This window comes from Hermetia illucens, chromosome 1 (genome assembly GCF_905115235.1).
Source record: "Hermetia illucens chromosome 1, iHerIll2.2.curated.20191125, whole genome shotgun sequence".
NCBI classification, from domain to species: Eukaryota; Metazoa; Arthropoda; class Insecta; order Diptera; family Stratiomyidae; genus Hermetia; species Hermetia illucens.
Genome location: NC_051849.1, coordinates 26,333,712 through 26,357,742, shown reverse-complemented (window position 1 = coordinate 26,357,742; position 24,031 = coordinate 26,333,712). Strand labels below are relative to the sequence as shown.

The following is a 24,031-nucleotide window of genomic DNA, read 5'->3' as shown; positions in this document are numbered from 1 at the left end:
TGTAGCACCCTTAGAGCGTTATTTCCTTGTTCCGAAATCCTGAAATCCCGAGTACCGTCCGAAAGGTGACCCGACCGAAATGAATCCTTCGAACGCGACGAACGAACACAAACAACAAGGTCAAGCGCAGGCGTGTAGTCAGTTCGAAATGAAGTTCCACACTCTCTCGAACTTGGGGAGAGAATCTCAATCCTTAACCTTTTGTTCTCTTAATTCTCATTTCTAGGTACAGCGAGGATAAATGGGGTGAAAGTGGGTAATTATTGACAAAAAGGAGAAGGGTGAGAAGTTTTGTGTGAATTTCACCGGAGCCGAAACGAGAAGTTCTCTGTAGGTACAAGACACTATCAGGGGAGTGAGTGGGTGGGGTGTGGAACGCCTAGTGGGTTGCAGCCCACAGTGGACTGAATTCGTGGACAAGGACTCGCGACTCGTTGAACAGATGACTGGGAAAGTGTTTAATAACAAGTGATTCAAATGTGATTCAGTCAGTTGCAAAGCGAACTCGATGCGAGACGGAAAGTGTGTTACTAAAATGACGACGGTATCGAACGAGAACAGGTGGTAACTTACGAGAATAATTGAAATCCTGCCGATTGTCGTTCCTATTAAATCCCGTGAAATATCTTAGTTTTGCCGACTTATTCAACCTGTGAAGAATGACTCCTTTTATTAAGTGCTACCAAACTGAATCCTGCTTGATAATAGGTGAATATGTGAAAGGTGTCCCGAGCTCAGCACTAGTTATATCAGGAAACACATAAATCCCTGTGAACATCAATATAGTGAATTATATGAGATAATTTCCTGATTGAGGAAAAATGTTTCTCTACGGTTTTCGAGGAAAAATGAGCCCCGGCTGGGATGGTTGATATAATAACGTTTGTCCGTTTGAGTTTCAAGCCGGAAGTATTTGTGAATGCCCACCTTCAGTGCAGATAAATTGGAAGAAATTCTGAATAAAATAAGAAAAGGAAGAAAGGATTGAATTCATTCCTCGTGTTTTCAATACTAATGTAATAAATATCTTATGCGAAAATGTGCAAAAACGTGGTTAATTATTTGTGTGCATTTTTGGCGGTAACATTCATGGATAAGGCATCGTGTGACTACGAGAACACTTGGAATTTATACTACGAGCAACCATGCTGCGGTGGAACTGCAACTGGACAACATCACATCAGACATCATCGAGGTGAGTGCAATATTCATACTTCGTATACAGGATAACCAGCAGAACTCGTTTCTACCTTGACAACTCAAGAGTAGTAATTCTTTCCGCAAACTTATGACTATCTGCCTTTATGAGCAGTTTTGCCGGATTTGGTAATCCTTTTTCATTTTACTTTCGTAGCATTTCTCACCTGTGAGTCTCTCGAAATGAATAGTAGATGCTTCCCAACTGCATAGTTAATTCATCCAAAAGGACGAAAAACCTTGACGACCATTTTTCGTCCCCATTTTCCAGGCTTTTGTTTCCTTCCTAGGAAAGAGCAGTTTCGAGAGAAAAGGGCGAAAGGGTTAGTTCAGGAGTCAAGAGAATTCTTATTATTTTCAGCTTTTTTGAATGTCCAAGTTTGCGGTGAAAGTTTGTCCCGTTTAAGCTAGCAGGCCAGACACAGGAAGCGCTTGGAAAGAAAGACGAAGTTTTGAAGTTACTTTTTGATTATGATTATATTATTGCGAACGGATGATGGGAATGTAGGAGCCTTTTTTGCCCTTCATGGTCCGAACTATGAAAATTTGAGTTATTATGGGGGGTTGTGCAGTTGTAGAATTGTCTGGCTGTCATGTCATTTTCAATTGAAATTCCCGTCTAGGACACTAGCATCGAAATTAAAACCATTTTTTCGCAAGTACGAGAGCCTTTCTAGGTCTGGTCGACCTCCTTTTTGGATACCATTTTCAAATTATGGAACTCCGACTATATATAAGGTTGTAGTGGGGCTCAAAATCGCAAACAAAATAAATTAGGATCATGCAGGACTTTGGGATGTTTTTAATTTTAAAGGAATCTGTACTGTGAGAGCAATTTATCAAATCAATACAAGGCAATGTATCTTATTCTTGTGGAAATTTGAGGTAATTTGAAATAATGAAGAACTATGTCAGCGATTAAGTCCTTTTTAAAATGCTGGAGTGAGAGTAAATCCTGCTTCATTCTGATTGCAGATGAAGAGTTACTTTAATAATGACATTTTGGCATAGAAAACTCCCTTGAGTCTGGGAGGATTTATAAGAAAACTAGTAGAATTTCAAGAAAATAACTTTCTTGAAAAACAACGAAAAAGCTGACTGAAGGTTTCATCCAGGGCAGAGGCAACTCATCAGACGCTGCCTCACCTCCACCCTGGGAGCAGCGTGACCGAAAGTAACGACAGGTGGAAATAGCTCCACTAAATATAATCGTTACTTTCTGTCACGCTGCTCCCAGGGCAGAGGTGAGGTAGCGTCTGATGAGTTGCCTCTGCCCTGGACGAAACCGTCCGTTGAAAACTTGGGTTTTATCTCAAAAAAGAGGAGTCCGTAGACTACAAAAGGGGAGGTAAGTTGCTTCCCAAGTGGTCCGGTCCGTCACCAAGTTGCTGCCAACTCAGGATTCCCACCATCCTCAACAATAACTCTCTTGCCTGTAATAGTGACGCGAACAATATAGTGACTTCTCTGTTACTGATGATACCAGAATTTGCAAAGAATCTGAAATTTAGATACAGATGGGACAAAGTGCATTTGAATTTGTAGCTGAAAATGTCGGTTTTCCTTAGAATGTTAGTTTGAAAATTGACTGAAATTGGTACGGATCGAATTATTAAGTGTACATTGAAAAGAAAAACCTAAGAAACGTAGGCCCAGAACACAGGTCAGCTTGACTAACCTAGCAAGGATTCAGAGTGAATTTTGTTGAGGATGCTGGGAATCCTGAGTCCAACTTACTTCCTCTTTTGCACTCCACGGACTCCTCTTTTTTGAGTCAAACCGAAGTTTTCAAAAAAGAACGAAAAAGTTGACTGACGGTTTCGTCCAGGGCAGAGGCCTGGTTTAAGTCTGGAATTATGACGGAGTTCACTTGAATATAATTCGTAACCATTATGTGTTCGCGATTATATTTAAGTCGAGCGATTTCTATCTGTCGTTCCTTTCGGAACTCTGCCCTGGACGAAACCGTCAGTCAGCTTTTTTGATCCAGAGTGGTTAACACGCTAGCGAGATAAGTAATTTTATATTACCTACGGAAATGTCCATGTCCATGTTCCTGAATTCCAAGCACTATTGAGAGCTTTTGCTGATTGCAACACAATTACTTGCAGATGATTTTGTAAAACTTGGATGAAGTCATTTTTTAGTACCCACTTCGTAAAAATCTTCAGGATTACATGGTTTGAGCAGAAAGAATGGGCCCTTTGAGAAGCACTGCGGAATGGCATGAGTATCTTGTTGAAGTTTTAAAAAAAACGAAAAAAAATCTAGAAAATATATACTTGGGTGTTCCAAGCTATCAGGATAGAAAAATACGATAGTTTCGCTGTATCCTATTGAGGAGGGTTTTCCTTTACTGGTTAAGATTATTTATTAGAAATAAAAAATTCTGAATTTCAGGAAGCAACTCCCAGTATTTGTGATTTTGTTTAACCAATAACTAACAAATAACCTCCGAACCACAACTATATCCAATATTTATTTTCCGCAAAAAAAAAAAACAAATTTCGGAAATAAGCTACTTGTCAGTGGTGAGCGTTTCCCAAAATAGGGATCTCCTATTTTGGCTACAATTGCTTTATTAAAACAAATATCGTATGATCAAAAGGGAGGAAGGAACAAAATTGCGAAGTGAAATAAGTAGGAACTGATTCCCGGTATTACGGTTTTTGTTTTAATAAAGAAAATTATAGCCGGAAATGGAAACCCTTCCCTTTTCTTTACGCTGGACTGGCTAGCAAAGTCACTCCGAAAATGGCTAATTTCTCCAAATTCTCAAGTGAAGACCTCTTTACTTCCTAAGGAAGGAAAATAAGGAACTTATTTTATGAACCAATTTTCAAAGTGAAAGTGCTTGCCCTCTTACTGGACCTGTGCTTAAAAGATTTTTAATTTTCGTAAACAACGTATTTCGGGAACGAGTTATTCTTTTCTCAATATGAAATTTAAAGAAGTCGGGAAACCGGAAGCTTGACACTTAAGGTAGAAAAGGTTTTGTGTTTCTCTATGTGAGGAGCAGAACACAGTTCTCCATTGGCTGATAGCATTGACTTGAGATATTTAAATCGTTCAGTTCTGTCCATGGTAGTAACCTGCCCAGAACTGAGCCATTTAAATATCCCGTGTCAATGCTTTCAGCCAATGGAGAACTGCGTAATGAAATTGGTTCACGCGTTAACACAATCTGGAAGAAGTGGCATTCCACTTCCACTGTTCTTTGTGATCGATGTATCAGCGCACGTCTCAAGTCTAAAATTTACTACAATGTCATCCATCTGCCGCTCTCTATAGCTCTGAGTGTTGGCCGACTATAAAAGATAATGAACCGCGTCTTGCAGTGATGGAGACGAAGATGTTACATTGCACTGGTGGCGTGACACGTTTTTGATCACGTCCGAAACGAGAATATCTGCAATCGATATGGGGTTGCACCGATCGTGGAAAAATTCCGAGAGAGACTCGTCTTCGATGGTATGGTCTTGCAATTTGTGCTAATGAGAAGTCACTTGTCAAGATTGGTCTGAACATCGAAGTCGATGGTAAACGACCAAAAGGCAGGCCGAAACAACGGTGGCTTGATACACTGGATCGAGATTTAAAAGCCTCGAGATTGCAACTAGATCAGGCATTCGATAAAGCCAAATGGCGAAACCGATCACGACGAGCCGACCCCGCTTGTGAACGGGACAAGGGCATTAAAAAAAAAAAGGAAGATGTGAGGAGCGATGTGTGCATGAGAGCTCCGTGTCATGCAGCTAAAAATTCCATTGCCCTCTATTCTTTAAAAAGCTATTTAAATAAATCCTTTGTTGGAAAGCCCTGTGTTGATAATGTGAATATATTTGAGTGCAGAACTATCCAATTTGTACCTAGCCCGTTATCTATATGCATTTAGCATGTCAGACTACTCACTTTAGTGTGATATTGATATTTAGTTGCAGCAAATTAACACGGTTAAGTCAATTTTGAGCTACTGTAACTTTGTTAGTAATAGTATGATTTTAATTAAACTTGGGACTAACATGCTTCATAGTAGAATCTATATTACTACAAATTTTTATAACTCTAGGATCAACCTAATGAGGGTTTTTACTCAGTTTCACCATAAATATGGTAATATACTATTATTAACTTATTTTGAGGAGATATCGACATGAACAGTATTTTGAGGCCTATATGGTATAGAGGAAGTTTCATGATTTTTTCAGATTTTTCGATTGGGTAGTTTCTCAGAATGGGTTCGTTAAAGAGACCATCACTTTCCACCCCTCCCACTCCCCGTCTTTTTAAAAGAATGTCGAAACTATGACCGACATCAGAAAGTACTAATCGAGACCTTTCATTTGATTCCCAACATGACTATATTCGGTGCAAAAAAAATGTTATATCCTCCTTTTACATGTATGGGGACCCCCCCCCCCCCTTAATCTCAACGTAAAAGGATATCACTCACTGCATGTCTGGGCGTTCACACCTTCTCACCAAGTTTCGTGTCAATCTGTATAGCCGTTTCTGAGAAAAGTGCGTGTAACATACAGACAGATATTGAACCGATTTTAATAAGGTTTTGTTTTGCAAACAAACCCGGGCCGGGGGGAAGTAAATTCTTCATGAATGGAATTTTAATATTTCATTTGAATCCTATTAGTCTCGTTAATTATGACATCAGCATCTTATTTGTATGGCCTAGGATGCGGTAAATTCGCACGAAATGGGTGAGTTTGAACTGCTATAACTTTGACACTAATAGCTGGATTTTCATAGAACTTGGCATGTGTATGCACGAGACTGTCCTCTATGCCGGTCCAATTTAGTACACCTAGGATGAACTTAAGGGGAGTTTTTTAGTCAATTTCTAAAAGTTGGCAATATACTATTAGTAAGTTTATTTGAGCAGATATCTGCATGGGACATATCTTGAGGCCTACATTTCATCTAAGCACACCACCCTGATTTTTTTCGGATTTATGAGTTGGGTAGTTTCCGAAAATGAGTTCTGTCTCATTTTAAGTGTGGACATTTTGACTCCTTACTCATGCACTTTGCAATTCACGTCAAAACTAGTATCAGATTCGGAAAGTACTAATTGAGATCTTTCACTCGGTACTTTATACTGCGAAAAGTTTTGCAACAACAGAGACAAGTGATAATTGGAGGGTGCTAGGTCTGGGGAGTATGGTGGATATGACAGAATTTTCCAGCCTAGCTCTGCGATTTTCTGACGAGTAGCTAAAACAACATGCGGTCTAGCATATCATGATGCTATATAACATGCTTCCGGGGGCCTCGAGTCTCTTATCGCTTTATTTAGATCATCCATTTTCTCACAGGATCTCTCCAAATTGAGCTTTTCACTAGGTTTCAAAAGCTCATAATGGTTTGGTCGTTGGATATCCCACCATATACGCAACATTCTCTTCTTCAGGATCAAGCTCGGCTTAGAAGTGGAGGGGGAGGCTGTCCAGGCTTGTAATATCCTCTTTTCCTCATGATCTTTTCGCACCCATCTAGAACATTTATAGATCAATCCTAGCTTCTGAGTATGGTCAGAAATGGTTTGGTGAGTTGAACTCAGCTTCTCTGCATTCTCCGATGTTGTCAAAAAGGGAGCTTGCCCTATCATGATAATGTCATCATCGATCAAAGATGGCCGCCCTGTACGTGGCTTGTCACTAAGGTCGAAATCACCTGCTTTAAATTTTTCAATCCATCTTCTGCACGTTCTACCAGAAACTGCACCTGCACCAAAAACTTTCACTAAATTTCGACACGCTTTTGCAGCATTTTTCGCTAACGGTCCAAGGTTGTCGTTCGGTTTATATGACGCAAGAGCTCAAGTTTTTCCCTCTGAACGGTATGGGCTTCTTCGACTATGTGCGCTGTCGTTGATGATCTAAAGCCAGACTTTTGTTTCCGAACACTACTTACCGCTTCCTTAATGTGCTCATTAAATCTAGTCGTTATCAGGGGTTTAGTTGTCCTATGTATAATTTATTACAGTCACTGCGCGTTATTGGGTAGATCCCGCTTTTTTCCTCCGCGCCAAAGGATCCTTGATGCTTCCCAATAAATTCCGTAAGCTGGACGATCGACTCGAACCTACGACTTCCAGTTGAAATTTTTTTATCCAATTCCTGATGTTGTTAAATAGGTAGGAATACGGGATACTTATCCGTTTGGTGGTTGCCTTCTTCTACTGCGAGAATAGTGTTATATAAGCATGCCTATTGTGTTGCTTGATTTTCCTTCCGATCAGTGTCTCAATAGTCTGACGGTTATAGCCATTCTTAATGGCGGTTTCAATAATAAGCTGTCGCTCCTTATTGAAACCGGTGTGACGTTGCTGGTATCGTTCTTTACGTTCCTGTAGGCTTACGGTATATCTCGAATTTAAGCTTCCCGCTAAAGTTAACGATATTTAGATCTAGGAAAGGTAGAGCCCCATCCTTTTCTACTCAGAACACGTGGTTTACTGGATGGCCACCATAATATACGGTGTAGTGGCTCTTCTCCAGGAAACAAGCGTATCCAGCGAATTTCTTCCAATGTTATTACATCAGCCTTATATTGGTACAGGGTATCGGCTGTCTGCTCAGCAGCGTTCCATGAAAAAATGCGCAAATCCTTAATCCGTAGTCGCTGCCGGGTTCGTCGTTGTAAAATCCATCCTGTCCGAGGCTCCTTTCGTGGCTTCGTAACATCGGTTTTCCGTGTAGGGTTGTCAGCCCTACCCAACCCCCAACCTGGAGGACATTGGTTGGTACATTTTGTCCCGCTTTTAGTCGCGGGAGACTCGCCTGCATCCTTCTCCGTCTGCATTTTTTCATTAAGAAAGAACTTCCAGCAATTACCACCTAGAGGTGGAGATAGGGTTTGGTAGCAGAGCTGTCGGCGTTGGTTCAGCTGGCATTTTCTAGGTTTTAAGCTCCATTGTGGATACCAATCTATGTTTCGCCCATTGCTAACAATAAATCGCCATTTCTATTGACAGTTTTCTACTAATTCTTGCTCATACACTGATGCGAATCACCGCCACATCATTTTCCGTTGACGGGCAATCTTTTGTTTTTACCATTTTCCCAGTTATAAGGAGCGAATTGCGTTGGGGACTTAATGGCTACTTCTTTTCCCACTTTTTGCTGTTTGGGATCAATCTTTTCTTGAATAGCCCAGCCCCGATCAGATGATTGCATACAATTTTTGCATCAAAAATTTGGTTATAGTGAATTAACTGGGTAAAACTTTATGCACGGGCACATCCCTAAAGGTTGAGCTGTGAAGAATATACTAAGGTGCATAGAAGAATCTTTCATCCTTGTTAAAATATGCTCATTTCATCGTTGTGGATAGTCAGACGAATCATCTGTAAAAATAACTTTAGCCCTGTGGTGATCAATTAATCTTGAAGGTAAGCTGTCGTCTATCTTGTACTTGTCTTTTCAAGAGTAAAGGTTTTCTAATAGATCTTTAGGGACCATATTGTTTTCAAGGTGCTGATATTTTGTTGTATTCAGGCATAGATCGTCACCAAATTTTGACAGAATGTCACTGAGAACCTGGTGCTTTTCAGTTCAACAATAGATGGCAACTATAACTTTTTCGTATTGTTGATGGAACCTTTGCCCTAACTCCTTTATAGACTGGCAATACATCAAATATAATTCTCTCAGCTTCATTATTTGTAACGTCCCTACCGAATTTCATCATTTCACCATTGCATTGTTAAAGTAAACAGTTCTTGCCCCATTATGAAAGAACTCACACGTTGTTAGGTGTCTCATCCACGAAGTTGAGCAGTTAAAGGGGTAGAAGGAGCACCTGGGGATGATATTTCAAGCCACAATAACATGAAGATACGGAAGCGAAATTGGTTTTTTCCATCAACGAACCCAATCGGAGTGAAATTACCAGCCCTGCCCTAGTGGACGCCCCCTCATCCAGCGTTGCTGGGATTCTGAGATGTTTGCCAGTGAGAGTCGTTCTCCATCTTGAATGGCGCCACTGAAGGGCTATTTGAATACTAACAGCTGATGCAAAGATATAAGCTAAAATCATCCTGAGATGTATCGAAGAACTACTCGAAAGAATGAACAACAGAGAGTGGGCAGGTTTTTGCTCTGGACTTTCCTGTGCCGGCCAGATTACGTTTCCGATCATAGTAAAACCGTTCGCACAGTTCAGTTTACTTCCACCTATTTAACATTGAATGAAAAGACTTTCAATAATTTCAAGAGAAAGTGTATCTGGATTGCTATTCGCAGGAGCAGGATTTTTGAGAAACTGATAGCTTTTACCTGAGCGACTTATATGATGGCGCAAAATACCATATCCTCCATCGTGGTAAAATCTCAGGGGAATTCTAAGTCCAAAGCGAAACTTCCAGAGTTGCATTTTTCACCGGTGCATTTTCGTCTGACCTTCTTCTTTACCAAAAGAGAGAACATTGAGGAAGCGCTCTTTCGACCGACGACGGCGGATCATAAAGTACAATTTTGTTGCATCCACTCACTGAATGTAGAATCTTTAATAGATATTTCAGGTAGTTTTGTTGTCCAATAAATTTGACAACCAAGATTATGGAAGGGACGCATTCGTATCTGAACGGCCATGGTTCCAATAGAAAGACCATCGTGCTGAAATAGACAATATCGACGCAGATTATCATTCCATCGCTTGGTCCTTGTGAACTTGGTTGGTTTTTGTTTTAAAAGAACCTTATTAAAATCGATTCACTACCTGTCTGTCCGTCTAATCGTCTGTCTGTCTGTCACAGCACTTTCCCCAGAAAACACTTTGACAACTGACACGAAATTTGGTGTGAAGGTGGGAACTCTGTACACCATGCATTCGGTGAATGCGGTGTATTGAACTTGAGAGAGGGTCAGTTTTTTTTCACTTATTATAGTCATTTGGGGTATCAAATGAAAGGCCTTGATTAGTAGTAGTTAAATAGAAAGTGAACGTCAAATCGATTGATAAAAAGCGTTAAGGGAGGAAGGGAAAATAGAGTATCCAACCAATAATGTGAAATTCAAAACATATAAACGCGAAGAAAAATTGTGGAAATGTCCCAAAAACGATATATATCCAACTATCATTTGCCACAAAGAACCTTAATCCCTAAACGCTTTCAGTATTTTGTAAGTTGCTGACATAATTCATCAGAAACATTCAGTGAACCTTAAAGTCTGCAATAAATCTCTCATTTTATGAGCACGGAAATACGTAAAAATATATTTATTTACCGACAATACATATACGAGTACGTACATCCAGGATTGGCGTCGTCCCTAAACTCAGTGCGCGCTCCTTGGCTCATGCTTAGTGCAATATTTTTACTTCTCCATAGATCAGACCGCCATCCGTATGATTTTTTACAAACGAAATAACACAGAAAGCAAGGAGCAAGGAAACCGAGCTGGAATACCATGTCGGCGGAACATTATTCCCAGCACAATGTTAGGATTACCATCCCCAGCCATTGTTTGTACTCCTCTGTAACTCGCTAACAAGTCATATTTATGGTAATTTATGACACAAATCGTATCTTGACAATAGCGATGACGAAGGGGAATAAAGTAACGAACTAGTTGAGGAACAAACGCACATGGAGGAGATCCTTGTCTACGACGGCATGAATAGCGAGAACAGAAAAAAAAACCTCGAAAGTGTGCGAAATGGAAGCAACGACAGGGAAATGAAGCCTTCTGTTTTATTAGGTTCCTTGATTTCAGGTTCTGCTCTCGAGAACGGCTCTACTCTCACCACACCACCACCCTCTTGGCTGCCAAAAAGAAAACATGAGCACCACCTTCTCATTTACAAAATGTAATGAAATACAATATACAATTCGTGGTCTTCGCAATATTTGTAAATTTGTTGAACCCCTGGAAAATGATTGCTGGCGGCGCCGAAGGAACGCACGACGAATCCATTCCAATTTCTTGATACTTTGTTATGTTCTGTGAAAAGTTCATGAAGTGAGTGATGGATTGTTATTAGGACGGTGTGTTGACAGAAGTCGGTGTAATTGTAACACGCAATTCTTTGTCATTTCCAAACAATAGGCCATTTTTCAATGTGAAGATATGAGTATCCTTTTTGAGAGCAGTGGGTGGTTTGGTTCTGTTTAGTTAGCTGTTATCCGTATTCCGTATTTGTTTAGAATGGAGGGCGAGGGAAGCTCGAATATCATACTGTTAACCCATTTAATTTTATGCAATTCCTTTCTGCACATCTTTAACCATTTTGACAGTTATTTAGCCTTTGTTGCTTTTTGTGAGAATTTCAAACCTCTAACACTACCCCCACTTTCTCCTTTTTCCTTCCCGTGGAACCGCTGCAAAGCATTTCTTCGCGAAGAGGATTGCACTATAAGCGACAAAGCCTTTCGGTCTTTGTGTCTATTTTGCGAGCTCGGCCTTGCCTGGTTCCGACTATAACCTTTGACAATGTTCTGCGTCGATAGTTTTCCAAGGTCCCCTTTCTGAGTGAAATCATGGACATTAGGACATGATATCCTTCGAGTCCTCAGGCGTAGAACCACATTCAAGACGAACGGGAGAATTCTCCAACCTGCTGTAACCATTATATCCTGTCAAGAATTGCGCTGGTACCAGTTAATTTCACCTTGCAGTCACTGAATTCAATCCTTAATACGGTTAATGTCGAATCGATGAGTAGGTCTAGCGACCCCTCTGCGAATCACCAAACCATTTCTTTTTATTTGACTTTCGCCTTGCGGTATTTCGTATCCTCTCCAGATAGACCCGTTCTTCTTTTCTGCTACAAACAGCGTGCGTCGCACATGCTCAACCTCTTCCAATTGCTGTCACGCGTCAGTGATTGACCCCGGCGTATTGCCAATCATTCTGGCCGCATGTAATCATCGGTGTTAGATATATGTTGATATTTACCGCTTTCCCACAAAGATAAGTCCACATTTCCCCTGAAATTGATCTGAGTACTGAGCCCTGTGGTACTTCTGCCGTGATGACGTACTGCTTATGTCTTAATCTGTATCGTACTCAAGAGTCCTTTTGGAGAAGTAACTTTCGATAAGCTTTGTTAAGATACTATAGACACCAAATGAATTTCTAATCCATTCCCAGCTGGCTGAATTGAACGCATTTTGACGTCCAACGTAACCAAGACGTACCATTTATTGGAGAATACCGCGTCCTGAGCCAGTTTCAATACCTTGGTTATGGCGTCAATTGTAAGATGAGCTTGACGAAACCAAACTGTTGTTAGATGAGGCCATTCCTAATTTTTTTGATAAGGAAAAGTCTATTATAAATGACCCTTTCCAGGATCTACCAGCAAATCGAATGACATGGTTATTGGTTTCCTGGTGGCTTATTGCGTTTCGGTATCAAAACTTCCTTCTGCCTCCCCTATTCTGCGGAAAACTTCCTTCTACCGCGCACGCTTCACATACCCTGATAAGCTAGTTTGGTCTGACCTTAATAGTAAGATACTTTATCTTAGGTACGGCTTCCAAACCGGAAAATTCTCTGTCCCCCATTCACCGGTGAATCTCCACAAGTTCCTCTTCAGTTACCGAAAGTATGGTGAAGATGACTAACACTTATTTATACTTTTTTCGCCTCTTAGAGTGCTGTCACCATATTGAGAGGAAATTCTGCCGTAAGGTCAGTTTTAAGGTTCGCTTCTTTATAACAGCCCTGTAAGTTGTTTCCCAATACCTTTGCACAAACTTCTTCAAAGGGTTCCTGCTTACTGGAGAGTATAACTCCCTTAAGCCCACCTCGAAGGTTTGAAGGATAAAAGCAGACATTTTAGAAGCTCTATTGATGATATCAACCAAATTGGAATTGAAGCGAAGTTTGTCGTCGAATAATATACCCAGGTCTTTCAAGGAGGTCAGTAGTGAAAGGGGTTATCCACTGAGAAAAGGAAAAGGATGTTGGGGAGGGTTCAAGCGAATAGCACATCCAGTGGCATTTGTTGGCATTCAGTGTTAGCTTCTTGACCGAACACCAACGGACTAAATTATCAAGGTTGGACTGTAAGTGAGTACAGTCCAGAGGAGGCGAGACAGAGAGCAAATAATTTAAGGTCGTTTGCGTAAAGTAAATACGGACAGGTGAGGATGGAGGCGAGATCATTGACAAAAAACAGGAAGAATAGCGGGCCTAGAATAGAGCCTTGGGGAATACCAGAGGAAGGGAGGGAAGGAACAAGGTGAGTAACCATGAAACGAAACTTTGCAGGAACGGTATGAGAGATAGGAGGAAAGCCGGGAGATGACTGAGGGGGGGAAGTCTAGTAATGAAAGTTTAGAGGAGAATGTTATGGTCAAGGGTATCAACGGCTTTGCAGAAATCGGTATAAATAGCATGTACCTCCTGTCGTGAATTAAAGCATTCAGCAAGAAAGTTGATAAAGACCAGAAAGTTTGAAGCCGTAGACCTATGTTTCATGAAACCATGCTACTCTTTAACAATGAGGTGACCGAAGTCCGCGGTCAACCGCGGGGGGGAGGGATTCTGTTTTCTATAGTTAAGGAGAAAGGGGTTAGGAAGCACATTGGGGCCGCGTTCGACATTGGGGACAAGATTATCAATGAGGAACTCAACCAAGGAAGACGTAAGGAGAAGAATGGCCAGAGATTCGGAGCCGTCTGCAGTTATGAGGGGTGTAGAGGGTGGAGGGCTCGAGGCAGAAAACACTGAAGAGAAGTAGGTGCAGAGAAGATCACAGGATTGTTGTGGGGAGTTGGCAGTGGAGCCAACAAAACTGATAGGAGAAGGTAGAGATTAAGTGGGATTACGAGAATTGCGAGCATGAGACCAAAAGGGTTTTAAGTTACTGCGGGCAAGGGCAGCTTCCACGCTCAATAGGTACCTTTTACGCGCTTTTCTAAACATTGACTTCACAGTACAGCTTTATGTGTTTGGAAGCACCAAATCTAATTTCGCAAAACCGTGAGCAGGACACAATCTCTATTGTAAGTATTTCGACTACCCCAATTCACAGTCCACACATTGATACATTCATCAGCTTTGATTTTACACCCAATATTTCCCTAACTTTGTCTCGCTTGGTGCAGCATTTTTGCCTTGACGAATCCGACTTCTGAAAAATCCATCATTCTTGGATGACATAGTTTCCGCGCGCCCATATTGTCTCTTTGCCAGTTACATCCTGTGCCCGGTCCCCACTATCACTCTTACGATAAGGCTCCTTGATAGTGACCTTTTTGACTAGCTTTTCATAGATGGTCTGAGAGCGCCCAATAGCAATTTGAACCGACCTCATTTCTTCGTTGCGTACAAAACTCGCCAAATACTGGGCATCTGCTGCTGCCTGCGGCATGGCAATGCACGCTTCCTTTGCACCCCTTGACTATATTGAACTTTTAACTTAGTGCAGTTAACGCCTCTATCTGGCCAAATTAAAGGCGTTTGCAGCATCGTTGGAAGAATATTAGATCAGCAAATGACCTATCGAATTTCCACACTGCACAGGCAGCAGTTTGAGCGCGAAAAGTTGATATTCGCCGTTTGCATGTATACTTATGCTTTGCTGAGTCCCTTGTTTGCAGATTCCTGCAGAAAAAGTGATTTTGATGGTTTTCTTATCCTTGTTTCGTCTTAACTTCTTCAAGGTTTTTACATTGTTTGGTAAGTTATTGTTTCCTGTGTACCTATCATCGACCATGGCATTGGAGGAGATCGCAGCATGGTCGAGTTTTTCGAAATGGGTCCAGCACTAATTCAAGCAATGTCTCCCGACCATGACCAGCCTCCATTATCTGAGCTGACGAATGCCAGTGAGCCGTTTTCCCCGTAAAGCGCTTGGGCGAAATTTAGGATGTGCCAAAATAGGTTCCTATCGACCACTATTGAGTGTTGTTCCTTTTAGGTGTTCTATGGAAGGGTGCTGCTCAAGGACTATTTGATCGACACAATGATTCGAGCTGCATCATGGTGTCACATCATGTTCCGGTTCCGGTTGTCTGTTGTTTTTGTTAATTCGGTGATCCGCCATTCTTCTGGCTTCATCCGGGCAAGATATTTCCAGAAACTTTTGCAGAATAAGATGACATGGGGTTCCTCCTCCTCAATGATCGGATTGTTGATTCTAGATCTTCCGCTTGATAGGCAAACTGAGTTGTTGAATCTCGGAGACGACCGTCCTGAAGGTTTCAATCAAGTCCGCAGTCGGCTAAGCAATTTCTAGGTCTATGGGTTTAAGCACGTCTACTATTACATTTCTTCAAGCGAAATCATCAAAAGTCGAGGTTGAGTATGAGGCTGGCGATTCCGTGGGTGGCAATCGCTGTCCCACTGGAAGCTGAAAGCCCCCATCGCGCCTTCATCGATTGCCTTTGAAATTGGGGGCACGGATAAATACATATATCATCACTCATATCTATGAAGAAACACGTTTTCGTATTTTTGTTGAACATGAACAGGCGGCATGAAAAGGATACAGTGAGGTCGTTCACGACTTCCGGTGGCATTTCCCTAAGCTACACAGTTGCACGGTTTCGTGCATTTGTTGGCATCGGCATTAAATCTTAAGTGGCGTAGCATTCACGAAGAAAAGCAGCTTTTCCAACCGTTTACCACCTGGCCGTAGCCTGGAATTAGCTAGAGCTATTCAACCGTAAAGGAAGTGCCTGAGGGCTTTCCCCTCTTCTCTGTAGCTTCATCAATGCGAATTGTACGGTTCACACCATCGGACTTTGTTATTAGCGGGCCAAATCCTTCTTAACTTGGCTTATGGAGTGAGCCGTCGCCATCTGGGGTCAGCGGCTGCTAAGTAGGGCGGATAGATTCGACCATTCATAGTACCACCGGGATACACACTGCATCCGCCGAAGGACTGCCAAGAGGGGAGCCCCGCCTAGCCAGTATGTTCCTATAACCGGAAACCCAGAGGAGGGTGACGTAGAACGTGCCACCCAGACCATTTAGCGCGTTTCTTGACCGCTTCAGCCTGGAGGATATCCTCGGTGAGTACAAGGCTTTAAGCATCTGAGCTTATGTTACACTTGGGTTCCAAATCACGTCCCAGCCATCAACAGGCTTCCAGCATCGCCAGTTCTTCCATTTAGAATAGACTGGAGAAACTTGGAAGACTGTACGACTCGGATACACTGTGTATCCGAGGAAACTCTTGCGCTCACTCCGCAGACCATCTTCGATCCGTCGATGAAGAATACTATGTCGCTGCCTCGCAACACCGCCGGTCTTCCATTCCACAGTAAAGTTTCTGGTGAAGTTCGTCTTGCGTGTGGCGTAGTCCGTGGGGAATGCCTAGATTTCCGGAGGTACTTCATGGAAAATGTTACTATGACCGTAGGGCTTCGCTGTCCAGCATCCGGATCCACGTAGTCTGACAACACGAGACTTTGAAGGTGGTTTCGAATGCCTTTTCCAGAGTCCCCACCTTTGACTCCAGATCTTCTGTCGTTTGTTTTTGATAACTTGAGCCTCTATGCCGAGATCCAGACTAAAAAGTATCCAACTATGAACTGGAGAGGATTTATGGTCACCCTAAGAATACCATTGTGGGTAAATAGGGTGACATGAGGGACATTCTCTCTTCTACGAGCCAAGAAAATGGAAGTTTGGTGTACTGCCTCCATTGCACACCAAAAGGTTTGTATTATTATATTAAAAAAACCAAAGAATGACGCACTTTCTTCATTGATTTCTGAGCTGTTCCAAGACGTTAGCATTGGCATTGTAGCCTATCAACACGGTGGCCTGCTTTGCTGCTATGGTGGACATCAAATGTCACAGTTCTTCTGATGGAGCTGGTCGCTTATGAGCCATGAGACCCGAGGAAACATACACGTTTTTCGTTCTCTCCTGCTCCAGTTTGACAATGAGTAAATCGCGAGAACTCCCATCCGAACACAAAATAGCGCCCAGACTCTTCCTCTTAAAGATACATGTTTTACGTCTGTCCCGATCAACGTCTCTTTTTGCGGGATAATAAATTATAATATGTATTTGCTTTGGAGCCCTTTCATGGTTCGTTCGTTGATGTTTTCCTCTAGGAGGGAAACGAGCAGATTAGCCGAGGCACACTTCGAGTGCTGATGCGGATGATGATTTGTCAGCCCTCGTTGGATCGTCGATCCTCATCTCTTCCAACAGCTCGTTAGCGGCGTCAACTGAATCCAGGTCTTCGTCACGTTTCGCTGAGCGGAACACTTTCGCCTTTGCATTCCTGACTTCGAACCGCAAATTGTAGTGTGCCTTTTCCAGTGCCTCCAGGCATTCTCCGTTTATAAAGAGCAGAAAAGGTCGTCCATAGAAGTCCTAGCAGTGGAATTTGTATCGTGATTTAACGTCGGACACCAGTCGACTCAGCTGTGAATGACTACCTGAGTGAAATCAGGGTAATAATCTCGGGCGAGCGCAATGCTGACCACATTGCCTCCTAGTGTACCGTTACGGTCTTTAATGAAGTGCTCTAACACACTTCAAGGCCCTGATCCAACATGGATTGTTGCGCCAACGATTATTATTATTATTATAGAAGTCCTTCGGTTTTGAAGGTGCAAGGATTATCGTTATCCGTCGGCCGAAAAAGTTCCTGTAGAATTAGTTTTCGCATGCTACAACGGACCACCTGAGAGGAATCGAAGCAAGGAATCCGGTGTGTTCGCCTTTGTCGTCCCGAAGATGCTCGGTTGTCATCTGAGACAGCCGGTCCTAAAGATTGGTCCACACCTCTAGCGCTAGTTTGTCACTGGCAGAAATACCATCCGCCAGCCCAACACGTAAGTAACTACTGGCTACGTCGCTGAAAGTTTTCGCAGTTCGTTACTACTCGGCTGGATGTTGCTGCTTATCTGTTTGCAGCGGTTGCTCAGCGTCTGCTCCGCTCAGGTTTTTGTTCGACCTCCTCTTGAGATCGATTGCGTTTGAAAGCAGTAGACTTCACCTTCTACTCCTCTTCCAGGCGTTTCCTGTTATATATATATATATTTTTCAACAATTGCCTGGTATAAAGCGAAGCCCTTTTCATCCCCCTCGTCGGTAGTGCAGGCGTCCAAATTCTTTGCAATCTTGCTCAGAATATGTACGTCCTTTTTGTGCTAACTCTTGAAGAGGACACCAGTAAGTCTCGCTTCTTAGTTGGCATCGGGTGACATTCTTGCTAGTCGTTGCTGCTAATAGGGCCGCCGATGTCAACGGTTTCCGATTAGCAGAACTGTGGCTGATACCCGTTAAACCTAGCTCGACGGCAATGCATTCCAAGCTGGAAACTACAAGTCTGTCTCGGAAAGGTCCCTGGTACGACTGGCAGTGGCTGAACTTTCCTTTACGACAACTGTCTCCTGCCATCACTGCTTCTTCTTCTATCATCTGTTTTCTTTGTTTCTTGTCTGAGTCCATGTCTTGATCCCATGAGCAGTCCGGAGGAATGTTCACCCTAGCTAGCTTGGCCACCAGGTGAAGGGCCATATTTGAAACCGAAAATTTTCAAGGTATTCAAATTTCATATACTAAAGACCAAGCTCTCCATTGGCTACGCAACTCTTGGCATATGCTGTTCCATCTTGGCTTGGAGTCCTGTCAGCACCTTCACCAGTGCAAGGAGGACGATCCCCGGGCTGTTCCTCTGGTTCCCCCGCCAAATCCGCTTTCCCCTAACATATGAACAAGTCCAATTGCAGTTTCCAGCGGCCATCGAGAAAAGGTTGTGTGAGGACTTCCCGGATTATGCAACCTTAACCTTAAACTTAATCAGATCAGACTATTTTATCTCAGGCATCCATAGAAACATTGAATGCCTTTAAAAGGAGGGAGCCATTGCAAAATATTAGTAGCAGTTGGTCTTCATTGGCCTGGCTGAAAGGAAGGGATGGAAAATGCGAGAAGGGTAAAATTGAGGAAGAAGGCTAGTCCGAAAACCGAGGAAATTCGACCCCGAAAATGAAATTCTATCAGAGGTAAGAAATCGTGCGCATGGTCACTGGACCTAGTCAGTTGAAGCAAATGTTGAAGGAAGCCACCGCCGAATTGGGCTGTAGTATTGTGGAGAAGGGGAAGAAAGGAACAAGAGTGACAATTTCGAAATAGTGCCAGCACCAGCCAACAACTACCGCGGAAAAAAAGTTAGATGTTAGCATGCCCTTATTACCGGTGTATATGTATAATCTCATTTTATGGTACCACCGAGCAACTGATTCTTTCGTGGAAGGCATAGGTATCGGGCTTTTTATTATGTGATTCCCAACCTAGCACACAACTCGGGCCAATAAAATCCAACATAAAAAGGGGGTCATTAATCAAAATGCAGTGCACGCTTGAACCAAAACTTTTATTACAACTTGTTGGGTAACTGTTCAAAGACTTTTCAACTTATTTTTGAATAATCGATTCCACCCGGCAAAAGGTATACCAGTTTACAACGAGGGTCGTTCGCTCCCCTACTAAAAAGCTCAACTACCCCCATAAATGAATGACACGCATCTATCTAATATTAACACTACAGTAAAAACTTTAAGAACATAAATTCATTTTTATTGCTCCTAATTACACACGCTGCCTAGTATTAAGACCGACATGACTCCGCACTTAGGCGTGATTAAAATGAGAGCTCGTTGGGAGTCCTCATGCAATTTTTAACACATAATGAGCGCGTTTGTACCAGTCAATTGGTAGTTCGATATCAAACATGTATCCAAGTTTTTGTTTCTTCGAACGTCAGGCGTTGGGAGCTGTGCATTTGATGCGGTGAACCAATAGTTTCCCAACTATATTTAGGATCATGAATAATCTGTTTACGAAACATTACCCTAGCTTTGTGCCTAATGGATAAGTCCGTCGACCGACATGTCCAGGAAATTCATGAAAAATGCAAAATCTAAAGTACGCAACAGACAATTAGTTGGAAAGGACCTTTCGTGGACACCGGACTTTTTCATATTTCAACAATTCTGGTCGAAGCTCGACTTTTGATCGCCATTAAAGCGATGAAGTAATTTCGTGACGACTCTTGAAACTTTCATGAGATTATATAACTGGGTATCAAATGACATGAATAGTGGCGATGATTTTGAATATTTAATTTTAAATTTTATAGAGCACTCCTGGCATGCGAACCCACGCTATTTGGGATAGGTGTCAGCACAAGTTACATACTTTGCATAAGTCAATGTGTATGAATCCATGCGATCGGGTACATACTCCTCCATATTCCTCTCAAAACTCACAACTCAGACTCAGGTCAAGACGGTTAGAGGCCACCATGCTGAGACAGTTCTCTTTCCAGGACTTAGTTACGGTCATCATACAATACCAGATAAATGGCGAGATGAAAAACACCATAGTTGCCTCCGCCTATTTACCCTATGATTTTTTGTATCCTCCACTGACGCAAGAGCTTAGGGATCTGGTGGCGTATGCAGAATCAAGTGGTCTCGAACTCTCTCGAATGTTCAACATATTTGTTGGGGCAGTAGCAAATGCAATCCACGAGAAGAGAAGCTATTTGATTTCATCACTTCAGCTGGTCTTGTGACTGCAAACGTAGGGTGCGCCTCAAAAGCGTTAGAGTTGATTACACACTGGTGCTGGTGCTAGACAAGATCTCACTCTCAAATCACCGATACCTAGAATTCAATCTGAAAATTACGGGCGAACAGTCTGCAGTACAAAGACGGAACCCTAGGAAAACGGATTGGACCAAGTTCAATGAACTTCTTGGCAATAAAGCACAGTTCCCTAGGCGACTAAGGACTCCTTTGGCGCTGGAAGATGAATTGAAAACTCTGAACTGCACACCTTTAGAGTGCTATAAAAAGACTTCTCCTATTTCGCTAAGCCAAAGCGGTAAAACGGTTCCTTGGTGGAACCGGGAACTGTAAAAACTCAGGAAATCAACCAGGCGACTTCTGAACCGTCCTTGCAAAAATAATAAGAACGAAGATTGGTTACATTTCAGGATCTCACAGCTTGAATATAAGAGGCTCGTTAGGTGCTCGAAACGAGACTCCTTTAGAGCCTACTGTGAGGAACTGGAAGGCGAAAGAGAGACTTCAAGGCTATGCAGAGTCCTCAAAAGGGATGAGTCGGCCAAGTTGGATTCTCTTAGAAAACCCGACGGTGTTTTCAATTACTCCAGACTGGATTCAGAACAGACCCTCCTGGAAGTACACCACCTGGGAGAACGGGTGAGGCAAGTGGCAGAGGGAGAGTTGGCGGTTCCTGCAATCCTTTCAACACGCAAGTGCTGCAAGGGGAACTGGAACACTGTGAAAGCGGTTGTTACCCATGAAAAGGTGAGAGCTGCCATTCTGTCCTTTGAACATTTCAAAGCACCTGGCATGGACGGCATCTATCCGGCAATGCTAAAGAAGGGTATGGCACACTTAGAGCAACCTCTAAGAAATATTTTTCGAGGATGTCTTGCTTTGGGCTACGTGTCTTCCTCTCGGCAAAAGGTTAAGGTAGTTTTCATACCGAAACGTGGGAAAAATGACTATTCTAATCCAAAGAACTTCAGACTTCTATCCCTCAACTCTCCGAAGAAGTGAAATATCTGGGAGTCGCTCTAGATAAAAAAACTTCTTTGGAACAAACATGTAGAGGTGAAGATGCAACGAGCTCTCACAGCTTATGGGCTGTGCACAGGGATCTTTGCCTCGATATGGGATTCAGGCCTCATGTGGTAATGTGGATATACGTTGCCATCATTAGACCGATGTTCGTATATGCACCCGTAGTGTGGTGGCGTAAGCTGAGACAAAAAGGGTTTCACCGTAAATTAGCCGCATTGCAAAGAACTGTGCGTCTGGGTATCACTGGTGCCATGAGCACGACATCCGGCGCAGCTCTGAATACACTACTCAGTTTGCAGCCACTGGATATATTTATTCAAAGCATTGCAATGGGAGCAGCTCATAGACTAATTCGAATAGATCTATGGAGAAACAACGGATGTGGGAAGCACAGGGCATTGGAAGAGTTACTGGGAGGACGGAATATAGTTCTTACAATGCCTTTCGATTCTCGTGTCCCCATAAATCTGTCTGGCAGAAGATATGAAGTTTTCCTGAGGCGTAGAGAGGACTGGGAAGATCCAAAGGAATGCGTGGTGGGATATACCGAAGTCTTCAACACCGATGGCTCAAAAACAGAAGAGGGTTCTGGAGCTGGAGTCTACCTCTCGAATAAAAACGTTGGGACAATATGCAACGGTTTTTCAAGCTGAAGTTTATGCGACCCGAAGGGCGGCAGACTGGGTGATTGACGAGCGGTTGAAGGGCAGGCGCATCGTAATCTGCAGTGACAGCCAAGCTGCATTGAGGGCGTTGAGTAGCCCTTTGATCACCTTGAAAATCGTTCAGGAATGTAGTAACCGTTTGAACTCTCTAGATTCAATACGGTGGAACTACTCTGGGTACCTGGTCATTGTGGTGCAAAGGGAAATGAAATGTTGGATACTTTAGCGAAATAAGGGGGAGGGGGGGGGGGAAGCCGGAACCAGCAATTGGAGTATCAGCAAAATCTGTTTTCAAAAACTGGGAAGAAGCTTCCCACACTGACAGGTGGCAGAGCGTACATGCTGCTCGACACACCAAATTTTTCCTGCCAGAACCAAACATGCATGCCCCAAAGTTTGTCCTGTCGAAAAGCAGGAGGACTTGCAGGTGTATTGTGGGCATTCTGACAGGCCATAATTCACTAGGTGGGCAGATGTTCAGAACAGGAATTACTCAAGCTGATACGTGTCCCTCCTGTAATGAGGAAGTGGAATCCACGGAGCATTTCCTATTTGAATTCCCCGCCTATGGACGCATTGGGCATCAGATCTTTGATGCCGATGTTCTTCAGTTGCGACGGGTAGCATCGCATCCACTAACGGAGATCCTGCGATACGTTAACGAATCCGGGATATTCCGTTAGACGGGGGTGGCGAGAACAATGGGCCAAAACGGCCTGAGTGCTTAGAAGCTGTAGCTTCTCCCCACCACACACACACACAGGTTCCCAGCCAAAGAAGCCTTTGGTCTCAAATTCCCAACATCGAGAGAATTGCCAATTCTGCCCCAACTTTTACTTTATGTAATATTCAGACAGATTATCCCTGTCTCGCCTTATTAATCTATTGACTGGGCCAAATCCCCATGAAAGCAATTTACAATATTATTCACTTCACCGGATTCACCCCGAACAGAATACAAGAAAAATTCAAAAACTGGAAATGTCAACTGAAATAATACAAGGTACGGCCTAGACCCCGATCTAAGGCGAGCATTTTCATCCCCGTCTTTTTCAAACAATCTATCTCGCAAGTCACATCTCCTTTCTCTCTATCTTTGCAATAACCCCAAACAAGTAAGAAACGGAAAAGTAAAATTTATCTTTTAACTTATTTAAAATTGCTTGGACTACAAATCTGCTTCTTGTTCGTATCTTCGTACTTCGCGTGTAGCCGAGTATCTGTATCTTACAATTCCCCACAAGCTTTGAGAAAACTTTTAAGTAGGTACAGTGTAAGGGAATATTGGTGACCCGTTCCGGTAATCTCTCGTACTTTACTTTCCCCCCTCCCTCCGTATTTATTTCGTACCCCGAGTGTATCTTTCTCAAATGCATTCCGCACAAGTAATGGCATTATTGTCGTCGAAAGAAAAGAAAACCAACAATCCGCCATGGAACTTTGCTGATCATTTGAACCATGAAATCTGAGCTCTCTACTGAAATGCTTGGAAAGGAAAAACGTTCGTTTCCTGTTTTCCACTTCTTTTGCATTTTATGGCGATTTCTTGTCATGCATGAGTTGACGAGAATAGTTTTCCATTTTGGTCCCTTCTTCAAGTTGTTTCTTCAAG

The 24,031-nt window shown here is 42.7% G+C and overlaps 1 protein-coding gene across 1 annotated transcript in view; it reads left to right on the top strand.

Annotated features, from left to right (window-relative positions):
* The window catches only part of LOC119646503 (semaphorin-2A-like), a 182,530-nt gene that overhangs the window by 30,611 nt on the left and 127,888 nt on the right, over positions 1-24,031 (top strand). The window contains exon 2 of the mRNA XM_038046959.1: positions 227-1,195. Within this exon, the coding sequence (XP_037902887.1) occupies positions 1,039-1,195 (157 nt within the window). The 5' untranslated portion in view covers positions 227-1,038. The remainder of the gene's footprint in view (positions 1-226; positions 1,196-24,031) is intronic.